An 18,853-nucleotide genomic window follows, 5' to 3' on the forward strand; every position below is an offset into this window, starting at 1 on the left:
TATTTTCATAAAAAGACCATCATACATTTTATTTTCATAAAAATAAAATCATACATTTTATTTTCATAAAAAGACCATCATACATTTTATTTTCATAAAAAGACCATCATACATTTTATTTTCATAAAAAGACCATCATACATTTTATTTTCATAAAAATAAAATCATACATTTTATTTTCATAAAAAGACCATCATACATTTTATTTTCATAAAAAGACCATCATACATTTTATTTTCATAAAAAGACCATCATACATTTTATTTTCATAAAAATAAAATCATACATTTTATTTTCATAAAAAGACCATCATACATTTTATTTTCATAAAAAGACCATTATACATTTTATTTTCATAAAAAGACCATCATACATTTTATTTTCATAAAAATAAAATCATACATTTTATTTTCATAAAAATAAAATCATACATTTTATTTTCATAAAAAGACCATCATACATTTTATTTTCATAAAAAGACCATCATACATTTTATTTTCATAAAAATAAAATCATACATTTTATTTTCATAAAAAGAACATCATACATTTTATTTTCATAAAAAGACCATCATACATTTTATTTTCATAAAAATTAAAAAAAAAAAAAAGAACATCAAATATTTTATTTTCATAAAAATACCATCATACATTTTATTTTCATAAAAAGAAAATCATACATTTTATTTTCATAAAAAGACCATCATACATTTTATTTTCATAAAAAGACCATCATACATTTTATTTTCATAAAAAGACCATCATACATTTTATTTTCATAAAAAGACCATCATACATTTTATTTTCATAAAAATAAAATCATACATTTTATTTTCATAAAAAGACCATCATACATTTTATTTTCATAAAAAGAACATCATACATTTTATTTTCATAAAAATACCATCATACATTTTATTTTCATAAAAAGAACATCAAATATTTTATTTTCATAAAAAGAACATCATACATTTTATTTTCATAAAAATACCATCATACATTTTATTTTCATAAAAAGACCATCATATATATGCCTGCATTGAAAAGTCGTGTGTTTGGGTGATGTTTTGTTGTTTTTAATATTCGTTTTATAGTTTGTGATATGGTTTGTATGATTGAAATTCCTAGTTTGTTTAGTGGGTTGCAAATTCTTGTAGTATTGCTGTGTTTAGATAAAGGAAGGTGTCTGTTTATGATAAAACTGTTTAAGGTATATAATCAATAAGTTACATAACAAAAATACACTTATGTTATTTCAGTTACGCACCTATATTTGAATTTTAACGAACATATTTTTTCCAGAAGAAATATTAACTGCGTCATATCTTTAAAAATATATCACCGGTTATATGACGCTATTAAAAATCTCCTTGTCTTTTACAACGCAAGCTCCCCTCATTCCTTTTTTTTAAATTTTCCAACGTCTTTTTCCGTTTCTAAAATGGAACAGCGTCACACTTTTCGCAAGAAACAATTAAACTATTTGTACTGATATCTTTTTTTCTTAACTTCGTTCATCTGGACGAACTCTCGAAATAAAGTAAGTTATGAAAATATATATGATATATATATTTTCTGCACTTATCACCTAGCTCTACTAAGGTATTGAGCACCGATGAAGTAAATACTGAATATTTACGCATAAAATTATATCTTTTATATTTACTTATAAATGATATATATATATATATATATATATATATATATATATATACATATACATATATATGTGTATTTATATAAAATGAGTTAAGAAATGCCACCGAGAGAAAGATGTATATTAAAATGAGGGGGTTCACCAACAATGTGTATCTTTTAACATTATTTTATTATTACGTGTTTTTGTTTTTCATAGAAAATTATGTTTAGATCATTGTAATAAAGTTTATAATAATATTTTTAAATCATTGAAATATTTTGTACGCGTTTCAGACGTTCTGTGAAGCTTCCTCTTCAGAAAGTATTTAAAATGTAAAATATTTAGAATATACTTAAGATGTGTTTAAAAATGTAAAAGAGCATTTTCGTAGTTCATTTGAAATGTTTCTGAACGGTGGAAATATGTGTGAATGATTCTACTCTTCATTCGTATGTTCGAATTTTATTACTGGTTCGTTGGGTCAGACTGTGGTCACTGCTGTCTTATGTTTCTTTATCTCTCTCTCTCTCTCTCTCTCTCTCTCTCTCTCTCGCTCTCTTCATGTGTTTCTAGTTATCTTTCTTTGTTTTTTATTTTTTTTATATTTTTTACTTTTACTTGAGTGGAGATGAGGGTAGGTTGGTACTTGGTCAACTGGGTACGTAGGGTAGGGTGTGTGTGGGCGTTTTCTTGTATTTATCTGTTGAATGTGTGTTCTGTTTGAGAGTATTATAAAGTTATTTGCTTCCCTACGAAAGCAACTGTGATCCAAGGTCGTTTCTAATGTGCATGTTTGAAGAGGTAGGGGAAAGAACTCCTCTGAAACAGGAGTAGCGGTATTTTCATTCAATTTTGATATTATTTTTTTTGAATTCTTACGTTGTAGTATTGTGATTTTTCGTTTCAGTCTATATATAATATATAGTATATAGTATATAGTATATATATATATATATATATATATATATATATATATGCATATAGATGTGTGTGTAATCAAATTTAATACCTAAGCAAAAAAAAAGAAGAAAAATGTCGTTAAGCAATTGCTAAAGAGTCTGTCCGAGCTATTCAACGTCTCCTTAAGACTCGTCCGCAACCAATTCGCTTTAATAGTGTCATCATGCCAATTATAGATAACATACCAATAATAACACACGTGAAGATAAGAATGGAATTATAGTTGGAAAAATCATGAAAATATGTTGGATTTCCATTGTTATCGTCGTTTAGGTAAATTGTAATGTTGTTCATCATTTTCCAATGTCGACGCATACTTTTCATAATGCTTTGCATGACTTCTAATTCGTGGGTTTTTTTCCCGCTTTCATCTGTGACAGCAAGCATGCCTGGGCGAATCGCGTATAACGAATCCTTAAAATAACTTTCAAAATTACCTAAAACATATCGATTCTCGTTGTGTGTTACTCGTATTCTGAGTTTTTCCGCCAAAACTCCAATCCAAACATCAGTCGGCATAAAAGAAGGTGTTGTAAACGATGCCTTATACAATTTATTAATGACCCTAATATGTGCCGCGTATGCCCAGCCATGACAATAAGGTGGATAAAATTTGCCTTTATATAAATAATTGGGATCCATATTTCTAAATTGAAGAAAATCTAGATGACTAGCACGACTGTTGCCGACTGGATAGCAAAGAGCGAAATGATCATCATACTGACCAGTAATAAAATCTTGCAAAAGATGAGAGATAACTTTTTCGACGTCGATGACAACTTCATCATTAGTGATCATTATATATTCAGCATTTGGACAGAAATTCACTGCCCATTTCCAGGATGTGACTACTTTTTTGAGTAAATTAAGATATGTCTCTGGGAAGTCTTCCTGAATGATATCCCTATGATGTTTACTTTCATTCAAAACCAAACTTTCAATATTTGGGTCATTACTTTTTGCAAAAATAAACAGATGTTTGACCATTAGTTTTTTTAAATGGGGCATTGGACTTCCACGTTTTAGCAATTGACGTAAAATTTCTCTCCATTGAAAATGGGCATAGTAACTCCGTACTAAAATAAGGAGAAAAACTTGTTTGTCCGTTGTGCACAAGTCGGGTTCGTTAAGTGTGATAGTGTAGTTATGGCTGCTTCTTAAGTTTTGGCTGTAATAATATTTATCAACTTTGGAATGTTTTGGTTGTGCGTGAAGAGTTATTCGTGTTTCCTCGAGCAGTCTTTTCCTCTGTAAGATGTACGGCATGTTATTCATTCCTGTTTAATATAAAATATATATCAATATTAAAATATATATGCACACACAGACAAAAACACATACACACACACATATATATAAATATATACGAGGGGCGTTCTAATTGATACCAAAACTATATGATTTATATACACACACTCGCACACACATAATGATTAGATCAGTCTGACTGACGTAAAAACATTTAAAAATAAAATAATTAATTACAACGTTATTCCACGCGGGTTACGGTAGCCGACTGGATAGGTCCTTGCTAATAAAGCCAGAGATGATTTGTGTTACCGGGTTCGAATCTATCGACTGATGTTAATCGTGACACCCTGCACTGAAGATTCCCGAAAGGTTGAAAAACTAGTGTCTGTGGGTATTTAAAAATTATCATAGTAAATAATTATATCAGCCCCTTTATGAATCGTGTTTCTTATCGATGAGAGCTTTCAGTTTAATTAAAACGGTCAATTTAGCTCTTACGCATAGATCATCAAATATAATGATTAGATCCCTCTGACCGACGTAAAAAAAACATTTAAATTAAACTATTTAACGAATACGGTCCTCGCTAATCTAACAAGAGATGACTTGTGTTGCCGGGTTCGAATCTACTGCACTGAATATTCCCGAAAGGATAAAACACTAGTGCGTGTAGGTGTTGCATTATTATTAATGTAAATAATTATGTAAGCTCCTTTAAGAATATCGATTCTTATCGTAGAGCACTTTCAGTTTACTTAAGTCGGTCAATTAAGCTCTTATGCATAGATTATGATATATAATGAATAGATCACTCAGACTGACGTAAAAAATACATTTAAAAAAAAAAATAATTTCAACGTTATTTCACGCGGTTATCGGTAGCCGAATAGATACAGTCCTTGCTAATCAAGCCAGAGATAACTTGTGTCGCCGGGTTCGAATCTATTTAATGGTGTTAATCGTGACACCCTGTTCTGAAGATTCCCAAAAGAACGAAACACTAGTGTATCTAGTTATTTAATTATTATAGTAAATAATAATAATTATATATATATATGTATATATATATATATATATATATATATATATATATATATATATATATATATATATATATATACATACAGGGTGACAAAAAGAACAGGCCCCATTCCTTAGTGTTTTGTCCGAATCAAATGAAACTATGGCCATAACTAGTTTATTATATCCAAAACATCACATCAAAACATTAGTGTATTTGGTCTTTTTTTCTCCGTTCTACAGCATATGTTCTAGATGGTCTCCATTTAGCTTTTGTTTTTTGTTTTTTTTTGGGGGGGGTCACCCTGTATATATATATATATATATATATATATATATATATATATATATATATATATATAAACACTTGGAACAGACATCTGAAGACAGTATGCTTACTGTATATTTATTTGTAATACAGGGCGGAACGATACATTTGTCGTCTTAAGGAAAACAGCACTGCATCTTTTCTTAAAATGTTTTATTAAAACAATCATTTCAAATAACTGGATTATGTATTAGAGCTCACATGTATTTAATGTAGCCACCCCCAGCCTGAGTCACTGCCTCGATACGAGTCCGGAACTAGTGTCATGCCTTTTTTGCCAGCTCGGTGAATACTTGGCGGCTGGCGCCGATCAGGTTGGCTTTGGTGTTGTGGTAACTTATGTCGGTGATGTTCTCGACTTATGACCAAATGAAGTATTTAAGATGGTTTACATCTGAGGGGAAGTGACCCACTGAGGGAAGGGAAGGAAATCGTAGCACTACTTCTGAAGCCAAGCCTGAGTTATTTTAGTTCGTGGGCTGTCGCCGAGTCCTGCTGCCACAGGAAGAATCTACCAGAAGCCACATGATTGCACCAGAGGATAACCACACCTTTCGGCATTCCAGTTTCACTTTGGTGTTGACTTTAAAGTAGATTTCGAAGATGTGAGGTTGCATGGTGTGGCTCTCACTTGAAACCACACATAAGACCATAGCCGTGGCCGAAAAAGATTGTCCAATGCGTTGAGTAGTGTCCTCATGCGTTCAGCTGTATTTACATATTTAGTATGTTGGCAGTGGTTCTGTGCTCATCACTTGGATGTAGGAAAGGGGATTTCTACAGTGGCAAATCTCTGAGCTCTCTCATTTTATATTATTTTGCTTTCAGACATGATAGAAGGCTCATATCTCTCTTGAGATTTGTACACAACTGGCCAATTTGTAGATAGTGTGCAACAAAATAAATAAACAAAGAAAACATGTTTTCATCAAACAGAAATAGAATATTGTCTTTTTTGTACCGACAATTTTATCCCGCCACTCTGTATTTTCTAGCCTTTAAACAAAGAATATTATGTCGTTTTATATATATTCATATATGTATATATAAATTAGTATTTTATAGATTTGTCTAATTTTATCACTTTGTGCACATCTTAAGTTTAACATCTCATTAAATTTTTAACCAAAGTAAAAATTGTTTACCTCTAAGAAGCAAACACGTACCAAGGTATATTTTGCATGAAAATCGAAATTTGATTGCTGAAACCATTTAATATAAAACTATTTGTATTTTTCTTAGTTGAAATATTTACGTGAGAAAGCAATGAATATACTTTAAAATTAAATTTTCTTTTCATACTTTACATGTTAGATATTTCTTTTTCTGGAAAATATGATTTTGTACATCCTCAGTAATCATTTAACATGTACTCTTTCGTAAGTTTAGCCCAACATCCTAACATTTTATTACGTTTTTTTAACATTATTGTAATGAAATAAACTGCATATATGAAACCAAATCAACAACTGAACTTTCTGCGTGAAAAGATCAAGGGCTTATTCACGACAAGATTAATCAGACCATCAATAATCTTGCTACCATCTCCTTTGTTATATGAAATACAACTACAAAATTCTATATAATACCTCTCCAACATGATCTTGTCCATGTACAGTAAACAGTTTTACTGGGGAAATTCCTAACTTAGATTGGGTTATTCACATCCAGAGTAAACGTGAAAAATAACTTATATTTTATACACCATGCGTTTTTAGTTCATAAGCCATACTATTTAATGCGTCATTTGTCAGGAAAAAATAAAATTCCTTAATGCTTCAACAGTCTGGCCCGAAAGTATATCATATATCGTGTACATGACGTGCTATTTCATAAGTTATTGTTGTTGATTGATCAAGCTTGTCATAAACCTGCGCTTACATTTGGTCGTACAACAACAAAGTAGGGTTTCAGTCAAACGTGGTCTCCTACATGATATTTGCTTTATATCTTCTCGTCCACAAGTGACTTCACTACATCGATTCCCTTTACCGAGCGTGGTACATGTAGAAAGCATGTGTCAGTACAATTGTCGTATAACATTGTATAAGTAAGTTGCTTTTCTGCTGAAATGCTCTTTCTGGAAAAAAAACTATTTATGCTTCGGTGCTTAGTTTATGCTGGTCATTATCTAATCGTGTGTGCACCTATAAGTCCAAGTTAAACCTCCCATACGCAAAAAAGTTATTTCACCCGCTTACTGCAAAACGTTGGGTTGTTATAGATTGGTTGGAACTGGGATTATTAGTTGTGTCCATTAATATCTCATCCAGTAAGAAGAAAGGAGGTGACAACTTGCCCTCTGTGTACCGTATGTATCGCAATTTTCTGTTTATAAAATCAATTAACCGTCAGGCCAGATAATACGGCTCTCAGACTGTACTTTTTATTTTATATTGCACATATTAATCTTGATTACTGTATTATGAAATGTGACTATTCCTCCTGAAGTGTAAAAGATTCGGTTTGACATGTGAGCACTGCGTGTACGAGTTCTTAAGTTAAATTGACTTATTAAAACATGCTTCTCAAGTTTCGTTTCAACCCTGATAATGTCGAAGAAGTGTTCAAGTACCTGTCCAGTCAATAGCTACACATTTTCTAAGTCAACCCTCCAAAAATAATGACTAATTGTTTTTCAATTCACCAGAGAAAGCATTCACTGTCCCGCAGGTCTATATGTTCTGGGTAATAAAACATTCGTATTCTGTGTAAGGGTCCATCGTAAAAGTCTTGAACATCTCCGCATTCGTAAGCTCAACCTTTACCTTATCATTTATGCTTAAAAACATCCAAAGCAACTCATGTTATTTGAAGAGGAATGATGAACTAGACTTGATTGATTTAACCGGAGTTGCAGTTTGCTAACCTTTGAATCCTCTACACCAGTCGTGTGAAACAGGCGAGCCAGTTAATACAGCTCTCAGATTGTATCTTTTTTATTTTATAATTGCACACCTTAATTTTGTTTACTCTTTCGAGAACGTATAACGCATCAAACACACAATTTGTCACGGAAGTCAGCAAACGTTGCGTTTTTTTATGTTAAACCAAGGTAGACAAAAGATATTTCCAAGTAGGCGTAGGAGCAAACAAGACATTCTGACTATATTAGGTAACTACTTTATCTAGATATTAATATAGTTTAATTCTATGCATCAGTAGCTAAATACAAAAGTACATATGCAGAAATTGAACACAACGTAATTAACTGTCTGCTCCACATTTCAGGAAACGTGGCTTTTGCTGAGCGTCCCCGATTATCAAAGCGTAACTCTACTTAAGAAAGATACTGAGGATAATATTTAAAAATAATAACAACACCAGGAAAAATAAACAAAAATATAAGAAATTTAAAAAAGAAATGATGATATAAATTTTGGTTTTATTCTTGTAACAATTTCTTTCGTGTGTTTTTCATATTTTCTAACAAAGGTTTTAAAATATAGTACCATTTATTGTTTTGACAGGTAATATCAAGTTTGCATTTTTTTTTTAATTAACTAATGTAAAGTAAACTTTTTTTTTCTAAATATTTTTCCTGCAGAGTGGGATTGTGCAACCGTATTCTTTTAAAATTAACTTGGGGGCACAACTTAACGATTTTTCCGGTCACGGTTATGGTTTTTAGTGTTGTTTGAATTAAGCACCACGTCATGTCACCTCACATTTTCGAAGTTGGCTTCAAAGTCAACACCAAAGGGTGTGGTGATATCATGGTGCAATCAAGAGTGGCAGCAAGATTCGACGCCTGCCTACATGTCCAAAAAAACCAGGCTTGGCTTCAGACGGACTGCTACAAGTTTTTACCCTTCTCTTACTATATTATGGATAGGATAATAAAAAAATAAAAAAAATCAATTGGAAAGCAACTTGGGAAAAATGTTATAATTACCGAGTGAATCTTGTAGAAATACTAGCAACAATACCGCTTGTATATGCAGCCCATTCCTGGAAAAACACAACAAATATTAATTAAAAGCGTTTTAATTGAACTTTCAACGGCAATCAATATCTATTGGAAAGTATTACTCAGATCAATACTTGAAGCACATTATACAAAGGTTAGTTTTGCGAAATATCCCCTAGAATTTGCGAGGTTGCAATCAGTTAATGTATTGATATATCCTGCATTGATATATTTAAAAAAAAAATTCTCAGAGAGTTCATTCATGAATATTAGGAATAATAGAGGTCCAATGATTGGCCCTTGAGGCACTCCGGCATTTATATCATGTTATTTAGATGTACGACTGTCGATGACAACCTTGAGTTTTCTCTTATCTAAGAAGGATTTAATTATGTTATGTATTCTTCCAGTGATACCGTATGACCTGATTTTCCTAAGAAGACTTTCATGCCATACCCTGTCAAACCTCTTAGATATATCTAGAGCTACCGCTCTACCCTCCACTGTTTTGTCCAGTGAATGGTATATACGTTCAGAGATTACAGTTAGGATATCTGTTGTAGAACGGGCTTGCCTTAATCCGTATTGTTGGTCGGTCAGAAGTTTAGCTTCTGTAAGGTCATGCACTAGAGTTTGGTTAATTATGAACTAAAATATGTTGACGAAAAGTGGGAAGAGGCTAATGAGGTGATAATTTACTGGGTTTCGCCAGAATTCTTGAAAAGGCAGAGGCAGGAAAAGCAAGATTCATTAAGGCATTTCTTGTAAAGTTTAGAGAGACTGGAGCTACTTCGACGGAGCACGTTTTTAATAGCAAAGCTTGAATGATATCAGATCCACATGCTTTTGAAATGCCTATATTTTTTTATGATAGTAACTACCTAAGAAAGGATGATTTTTAGATCGTCTAGTGTGGAAAGTCTGGGAGGGGGTGGTTAGCAGGTTCCAGTGTGGAGTTAGAGGCAAACCGACTGGTAAGCATGTTAGCCTTTTCGGTTGTTGATCAAACAACGTCATGATTGTTGTCATTGGGTGAATTGTGTATTGCCCATTATTTACTACACTGTTGTAGATTTTCCAGAAGTAACGAGTTCCTAATGTCTGTGCTTCGATACGTTTTTGTTGGTTTCCGTAAGTTCTCCCTTTGTTGTCTCTATTTCGACCTTACAGTTACTTCTGGCTTCTATATACTTCTATCTGTTTGAACTGGACTTTTGTCGGTTAAATCTGCGGTACGCATGCTGCCATTGCGCAATGGCAGCTGCACAAGTAGAAGTAAACCATTGAGGAGAGTGAAGAAAGCTATAGAATTTCCGTGTGGGAACATGGGCTTCAATTGCCGTTTTGAACCATTTAGTGGTCTACTTTGCGCACTGTTAAGCAAGAAGTGAAAGTTATTTCGCCATTAGGCGTCTCTGATCAGATCTAGAAGTGATGCGTATTGTTCTTGATGATCTCAGAAACGGGTTGGAAACGTAACCATCTATGATAGGGAATGAGATATAGAGAAGTTACGTGTTGTACTGCCAGCTGTGTAAGTAGAAAATCCAACCCAGTTTCTGTGGTAAACATTGAAGTCACCAAATACATGCACTTGTGCGCTACTTTCGAGGAAAAGTGCTGTATCTATGCTGTCCTTAGTCGAGAGAGAGAGAGCGCGATAGAGAAAATAAAAGTAACTAATGTTATATTGCATGTAAATCTAAAGCATAGCAATACAATATTGCAATAATTAATGCATAAACTGAACCGATATTCATATTAATACAAACTTCTCGATTTTAAGAGTAAGACGACGCCATCTTCCTTCGTTAGAAGTCTGAAGGCAACAAACATACTTAACGTCTTAAATTCTATATATTTGTATATACTGAAAACATGCCACTTCACAATCCATCTATACTTAGGTATAATTAGGAATACGACATAACTTATATTTTCTAGGTATGCTTGTACTGGACTGTACTCCAAATCAATTGTTGTTTCTTTGTGTCTATATTGAGCATATGTCTTATCTTTCAGTCGTATTAAATACTTAGTTATGGCACTAAAGTTAATTCCTACTATTAAATAACTCATACTTTAAAATGTTACCCAATCCCAGACTAACATAAACAATATATAACCATACATTAACTCCCCTCTCTCTCTCCCAAACCAAGCCTGTTGCAAATTCATTTGCTTCCACTGCATGAATTTTTACTTATCCCTCTCCCATTAACAATGAAAATGAAAGCATAGTAATGTCCTTTATAATCACATTGAGGAGAGTAATTCATCAGTAGATATATAACCTAAATAACCGATTGATATAACCTACTCATAGGGGGTCACAAAACACCTGGTTTAGAAATCAGGCACAGGACGATCCTCTCGGTACTTCTGGACCCGTAGATCTTCCCAGGTCATCTATCTAAGAGAAGGAATACTCTGAAGCTAAACCTAGAGAAGAGAGGCCTCTTCAGTTCCGGAAGACAACCTTCCTAGAGCTGGTGATTCAAACAACATACACGTTGGCAAACTGCTTAAGGAGGAGAGAGGCTATGTCTATCGCCCGGCTTTCATACTCCTTTTGTGCCTCTTAACCAGGCGTATACGTGCTATCACAGGGACTCGACAGAATACCCCAGTGGTTGACCTTGTTTCCTTACTAGGGTAATGAACGCTGTTTCCCCCCGCTCTCGACATATCCAATTCCACCTAAAATGAACACTGTGGGGTGCTTCAGTAACATAGCAGAAATCATTAATTCTTTGCTTTAAAAAATGCATGACAATATAATGTCAAAAAATAAAAAAAAAATTAAAAATTTTCAACAACTCAACATGAACTAAAATGTTATCGAAATTTTCGTACTCTGGGGGAGCTGTTTTGCATGAAAAATAAATATTTGAATTCTGGAGCATTACTATGCTGTCATTCTTTTATATATGCTCTTCTGTTATAATTAAAATACATTGAGCTTCTTAGCAAAAAAGAGGGGCATACAAAAATGTGTTATATAATTGAAAAACATTTTACCAAAACAACAAAAACACACACACACACACACACACACACACATATATATATATATATATATATATATATATATATATATATATATATATATATGATGGCCGCAATTCGCTCTCGAGTATTTCCATTACTTAATATATCTCTTGCTCAAATGACACAAATATGAGCGCAACTAGCAGCACGTGCCAAACGGTCATGTCTATGAATCTTCAAAAGCCCAGCACTACTGATGGCCGGGTCAAAGATGTGGTGACCTGAACACCTACCAGGCCAGACCCTGGAAGTTGCAGAGCCTTTATTGCCATTCACGCCCATATCTGCATCAGTGCTTATTGAAAGTCCGTTTGCCGTTTCAGGCTACAGACATCCTTTTTCTTATCGAGATATACAATGATTGCAAAGTGTGTATTCATTTGCATATCAATAATAATATCTATCTCTTGTATATATATATATATATATATATATATATATATGTATATATATATATATATACTAGCAGGGGTGCCCGGCGTTGCTCGGGTGTTTGGAGGTGTATGCTGTGCAAAAAAAGCAAAAAAACAAAAAAAATGGTTAATTTTTTGAAACTTTGACCCCTATTATGACCGCTTAACATTTATTGTTTCGGGCTCAAATCACTTTATTAAGTTAGATCCATGTTCAAAGAACCTATATCTAAAATTTCAAGTGTCTAGACCCAAAATTGTCGGAGGAGTTTGGTAGAGTTCTTAAAGGTCAAGTCGTTGAAATTTGACCCCTTAACAGCCAAATTTCTGGCTGACACCCGTCACATCGGTTTTCCCAAATCTCAGTACCCGGTATTTCAAATTTCAAGTCTATAGACTAAAAACTTACAGAGTCATATCGTAGGGAAATGTACACAGACACACAGACAGACAGACACGTTCACTTTATATATATATATATATATATATATATATATATATATATATATATATATATATATACTCCTATAAATCCGTTTTCCTTTTGTGTGTATTGATATTCATATTTAACTCCCCTTTTCTATTTATTTAAAAAAAATACATGTTTCTTATATATGGGTTGTGGAATTCCACTCGCTAGCAATAGATTTAGCTAATTTGCATATTCTTTTAAACATTCATTGTAATTAATTCCCTATTAGTTGCGTCGGTTTTCTAATGGGACAATCATCTTTAGTTAACTATTATGTGTAATTATATTCATGCAGATATTCTACATGATTTATACTTACATAATATTTATATATTTATGTATGCGTATATATTTTTGTTTAACAAATTTTGCCTACCAAGCTTCTCCCAGAGTTTTTGATCGACAGACATGAACCTTCATATATAAGGAATTTGAATCCATGCAAAACTTTATATTTGGGTTTTAGTCCGGAACACTTGGTGCAAAATTGTGAAAATTTAAAAAAAAATGAAATTTGCCAGGTGAAGGTCGAACGCCGGCATTACGAATGCATAACGTAGTAGCTTTTGGTTCATGTTTTAATTTTTAGTCTTGTAGTAAACATGTTTGCATAGCCCAGTCATTGACGACAGAGGCAAAATAAATCGTGAGCTGAACGTTTTGGTTTCGATTCTCGGTAGTGGCTCATGACCCTATTTTTTTCTACTTTTTAAATCATTACTTTATATTACACCCAGTCTTTCTATCTATCTAACTATCTATCTATATATTGATAAAATTGAAAATGTATGTTTATCTTTTCTCTATGGCAGTGACGGAAGACTATTATACAGAAAGGCATTACTTTACATATCCATACTTTTTAATATATACATATACACATAACCTTATGAACAATACATAGGGGCTGTGCAAAGTCGGGCAGCACTGCTAGTATTAATATATATATATATATATATATATATATATATATATATATAGTCATCCACATACAGTACTGTTTCGCTGTTTCACAGCTCATCAGTGCGGCTAGACAGGCAACTACCTCAAGCCAGGATTGAAACCCGACCGTTTATACGGCAGTCAAGTATATATATATATATATATATATATATATATATATATATATATATATATATATATATATATATATATGTAAAGGCTTTTTATTATTTTGTTATAGTAGCATTACATCAAGCTATTATACATTTAATATATATGGCTTATATATTTACTAATATCTGTCTACATGGCACCGCTGTGCTTTGAGAAGTAAATCTTAATGATTAATATATGCAAGTCGCATAAATGAATTAAATTTCAGTAATATAGAATAACCGACGTTTCGTAATTCTGAATTGAATCTTACGACAAATAACAGAAACCATGACAATTTCACCACTATAAAACTATTTCCTTGCACAGCTAATTTACTCTTCTTTGCGGGAGAGGAGACTCGCCAAAATAGCTAAAGTAGCTTGAGTTTTTTTCACCACTTGCATTGTATGTACAGTTATGTGACATTACAAAAAGCTAAATAAAATATTGCATATGTTGTCAGGGTTCAATAATTCGTTTTTTATCTTCGCAAATACAGATGCGTGGCAACTAGCACATTAGATTTCATTACATAAGTAGAAAAATTAACACGCCGATTATTATTGTGTATGTCATTGTAATTACCTGATTTACAAGTTATCTGGTGACATCTATTTATATTATATTTCTAAAAAAAATCCAATAAAGTATTTTTGTATGCCTTCCAGACGTTATCTTTTCTAATATAAATCTCATCGGTCTGTTTAAATGTATGTATGTGGGTATGTATGTATGTATTATGTCAGGTCATGTCATATGCTACTGGTGGACTGTAACACAATACTACCTGCCTCATGGTCGGGTCAACGGAGATTAAACTGGTTCCCCCACCAGACTTGTTTGGTGAGGAGGGTGGCTAGTCTCTCTGAAGGATTAAAAACAAGACCTTCCAAAGGGCGGATGCTCCCTATTTCGGTGCCAACTAGTATGTATGTTTGTGTTGAGGTGGAGAGGGGTCTCGTAAGTAGTAGTGAAGGCAACCTTTCTAGAAGAAGCAAATCTCTGATTTAAAAAACCATGACGCGGGAGACCAGTACTCGCATTAAGCTGGTCTGCAATTAAACTTGTTGCTGACTATCTTGCCCTTACTTGTTGCTGGATTTCAACATTTTGAACCAAGAGAGAAACTTAGCTGTCGTACAAAGCTAAGACTCTGTAACATCATCTGTGAATAGATACTTCCCCACGCATTTGTCTATAAAACTCGTACTGTGGCAAAGGAAAAGTTGTGACGTGTGGAGGCTTGAAATACTGGAAGCAAGTAATAAATGACCGTCTTCAGTGTCATGCGGGCTTGAGCGTGTTAATTCACCGGTAGTACTAAAAAAAGAGAAAAAAAAAGGGATTTTTGGGCTCAGGAACGTTAAGTGTCTGGGGGAGTGGCACTCGTCTGACAAGACGTTGCAATTATCATTATGTATGTATGTATGTATGTATGTATGTATGTATGTATGTATGCAATCTTTAAATAACTTTCAGTTGGACTGTCTTGTACAATTCCTACGTTGTTTTGTTTGGAAAATTATATGCGAGTCTGTTAATTTTATCGTCATGTGTTGCAAAAAAATAAGTTTGAATCAAACTTTATTTAAATAAAAAAAGTGCAAGCGTCTTTAAATAACTTTCAGTTGGACTGTCTTTTCAATTCCTACGTTGTTTTGTTTGGAAAATTGTATGCGAGTCTGTTAATTTTATAGTCATGTGTTGGAAAAAAATGAGTTTGAATCAAACTGCCTTGATAGAGTTCAAAATAGACTTCGTAGCCTCGTAGGAGATGTCCTTTTCTCCTCCTTGCAACCTCTATCTCACAGAAGAGATGTTGCGAGTTTGTCTCTGATGTATCGTTATTTTCATGGAAAGTGTTCAACTGAGCTTCAATCTATGGTCCCCCCTCGCCAAACTTTCACAAGAAACACTCGTCTAGCTGTAAACACTATCAATAATTTCCCCCACTCTTTATCTGTGCCTAAACCTAAACGTAGATTCCATGAACAAAGCTTCTTTCTTAGAACTGCACGCCTGTGGAATTGTCTTCCGTTTTCCTGCTTTCCGGCTGACTACAATATGGTTGTGTTCAAGTCTAAAGTAAATAAGTTCTTGATGAGCCGTTCCATATAAGTTATTAAATTTACCAAATTTTCATTACTAATGATTACTATATTGACCAATTTCTACTGTACACTCTTTAACCCTTATCCTTGAGTGGCCTCTGGGCCTTGATAATGTGGTGATGCCTTTAAAAAAAAAAAAAAAAAAGTATATTTAAAAAAAAGTTCAGGCGTCTTTAAATAACTTTCAGGTGGACTGTCTTGTCAATTCGTACGTTGTTTAGTTTGGAAAATTATATGCGAGTATGTTAATTTTATCGCCATGTGTTGCAAAAAATGAGTTTGAATCAAACTTCATTTAAAACAGTGCAAGGGTCTTTAAATAGGTTTCAGTTGGACTCTCTTGTCAATTCGTACGTTTAGCTTGGAAAATTATATGCGAGTCTGTTAATTTTATCTTCATGTGCTGCAAAAAAAATAGTTTGAATCAAACTTTATTAAAAAAAAAGAAAAGTGCAAGCGTCTTTAAATAACTTTCAGTTGGTCTGTCTTGTCAATTCGTACGTTGTTTTGTTTGGAAAATTATATGCGAGTCTGTTAATTTTATCGTCATGTGTTGGAAAAAAATGAGTTTGAAACAAACTTTATTTTAAAAAAAAAATCCAAGCAGGGAGGAAAAGGGACAAAAATGGTCCAATCGCTGATCACTTTCTTACTATTTATGATTTTTGGACTATTTATTCGTGTGTGTGTACGTATGTGTGCATGTGTGTATATGCATATATGTGTGCCTCTACGTGATTACGTTTGTATGTCTGTGCGCATGCACACGTATGTTGACGTACGTCTATGTACGCATGTGTTTATTTCCATGTGTATGCCGGGTGGAGGGGGATCCCGTAAGCCGTTGTGAAGGCAACCCTTCTAGGAGAAGCAAATCTCTGAGTTAAAAACATAAAGCGGAAGACCAGTACCCGCATTAAGTTGGTCTGCAGTTTGACGTGTTGCTGGCTAACTTGCTTGTTGCTGGATGTCAACATTTTGAACCGAGAGAGAGATTTAGCTGCTGTACAAAACTAAAACTCTGTAACACCATCAGGTGCAGATACTCCCTCAGGCTATAAGAAAAGAAATCGGTCCTATTGCGATGGAAAAGTTGTGACGCGTGTAGGTCTGGAATGCTGGAAGCATGTAGTAATTGATCTGCCATTATTATATGTATATATATATATATATGTGTGTGTGTGTGTGTGTGTATGTATAGGTGTATGTATTTTTATGTACATGTGTATGTGTATGTGTGTATATCTATGTTTATATGTATGTACATGTGTGTTTGTGTGTATGTGTGTGTATGTGTGCATGTATGTATATGGGCGTGTGTATGTGTATTTATGCATGTGTTTATGTATGCACGTATATGTGTGTATGCGTCGGCATGTATGTATGTGTGTATGAGTGCATATTTACGTACATGTATGTATATGTAGGTAAGTGTGTGTATACATGTATGTGCTTATATGTACGTATGGATGGATGGATGTATGTATATGTGTGTATGTATTTGTAGGTTTGTATGTATGTATATCTGTATGTATGAGTGCATATTTACGTACGTATATGTATATATGTATGTGCGTATGTGTACGTATGTATGTATATGTGCATGTATTTGTAGGTGTGTATGTATGTATATCTGTATGTATGCATGTGTGTCTGTATACGTATGTATGTGTATTCATGGTGTATGTACATATATGTGTATGTTTACAGATATGTGTGTATCTGTATATATGTATATTTGCGTTTAAATATATATATATATATATATGTGTGTGTGTGTGTGTATGCATGCCAATGACCGTCTTGTGTATGTTTATGAATAAGTATGTCTATGTATGCATATATGTATTGTGTATGTATGCATGCATATATGTAGGTTATTTGTATGTGTGTATGTGCATATGTGTATGCATGCGTGCATGTATATATATATATATATATATATATATATATATATATATATATATATATATATATATATATACCAGTGACCGTCTTCAGTGTCATGTCTACTTGTGCGTGTGAATTTTTTTTTCCGTCAGGACTAAAGTTAAGGTTATTTTCGGGCTCATGGACTTTCGGTACCCGAGAGAGTGGTACTCATCTGACAAGACGTTGCAATCGTCATGTATGCATGTACGTATATCTGCCTCAAAGTTACGATAGAGGCGGCGAATTTTCACAAAATCGGTATCATTGTTAAGCCTGACCCTTCGGACGACAAACATTGAAAAATTGGCTAAAACATTACATTTTTAGAACTGGCCACTTTTCTATAAGGAGGAGTTGAATTTTTCGCCGATATTTTTGAAAGTCATAATCTCTTTTCGATTGGCAAACCTTAATACTAGCCTACGTTCTTCCGGTACCGGAATGGACGCAACAGCAAGGATGCCACTTTTTTGTCACGTTATTTTCTTCCTTCGACTGTCTGTCTACTACAACCTTTTTTTCTTGCTCAACACACACCTCCGAAATACCCGGGCTACGCAAGCCGCCCAGACTAGTCCTACATAAAGCAGGGCTTATGTATAAGTAAATCAAATCACTACACAAAAATGATGCTCACGTCTTGAACGTTGTTTTTATATTTAACCGGTA

General features: G+C 33.4%; 1 protein-coding gene across 1 annotated transcript in view; it reads right to left on the minus strand.

Moving 5' to 3' along the window:
- Positions 1–854: 854 nt before the first annotated feature.
- LOC145253140 (beta-1,3-galactosyltransferase 1-like) overlaps positions 855–18,853 on the minus strand; it is a 47,729-nt gene continuing 29,730 nt past the window's right edge. Inside the window, exons 3-4 of the mRNA XM_080112909.1 lie at positions 9,093–9,148; positions 855–3,875 (exon numbers count right to left, since the gene is read on the minus strand). Of these exons, the coding sequence (XP_079969035.1) occupies positions 2,710–3,875; positions 9,093–9,148 (1,222 nt within the window). The 3' untranslated portion in view covers positions 855–2,709. The remainder of the gene's footprint in view (positions 3,876–9,092; positions 9,149–18,853) is intronic.

The sequence above is a fragment of the Euprymna scolopes genome, chromosome 3, assembly GCF_053919585.1.
Source record: "Euprymna scolopes isolate OS-2025 chromosome 3, ASM5391958v1, whole genome shotgun sequence".
Taxonomy (NCBI): Eukaryota; Metazoa; Mollusca; class Cephalopoda; order Sepiida; family Sepiolidae; genus Euprymna; species Euprymna scolopes.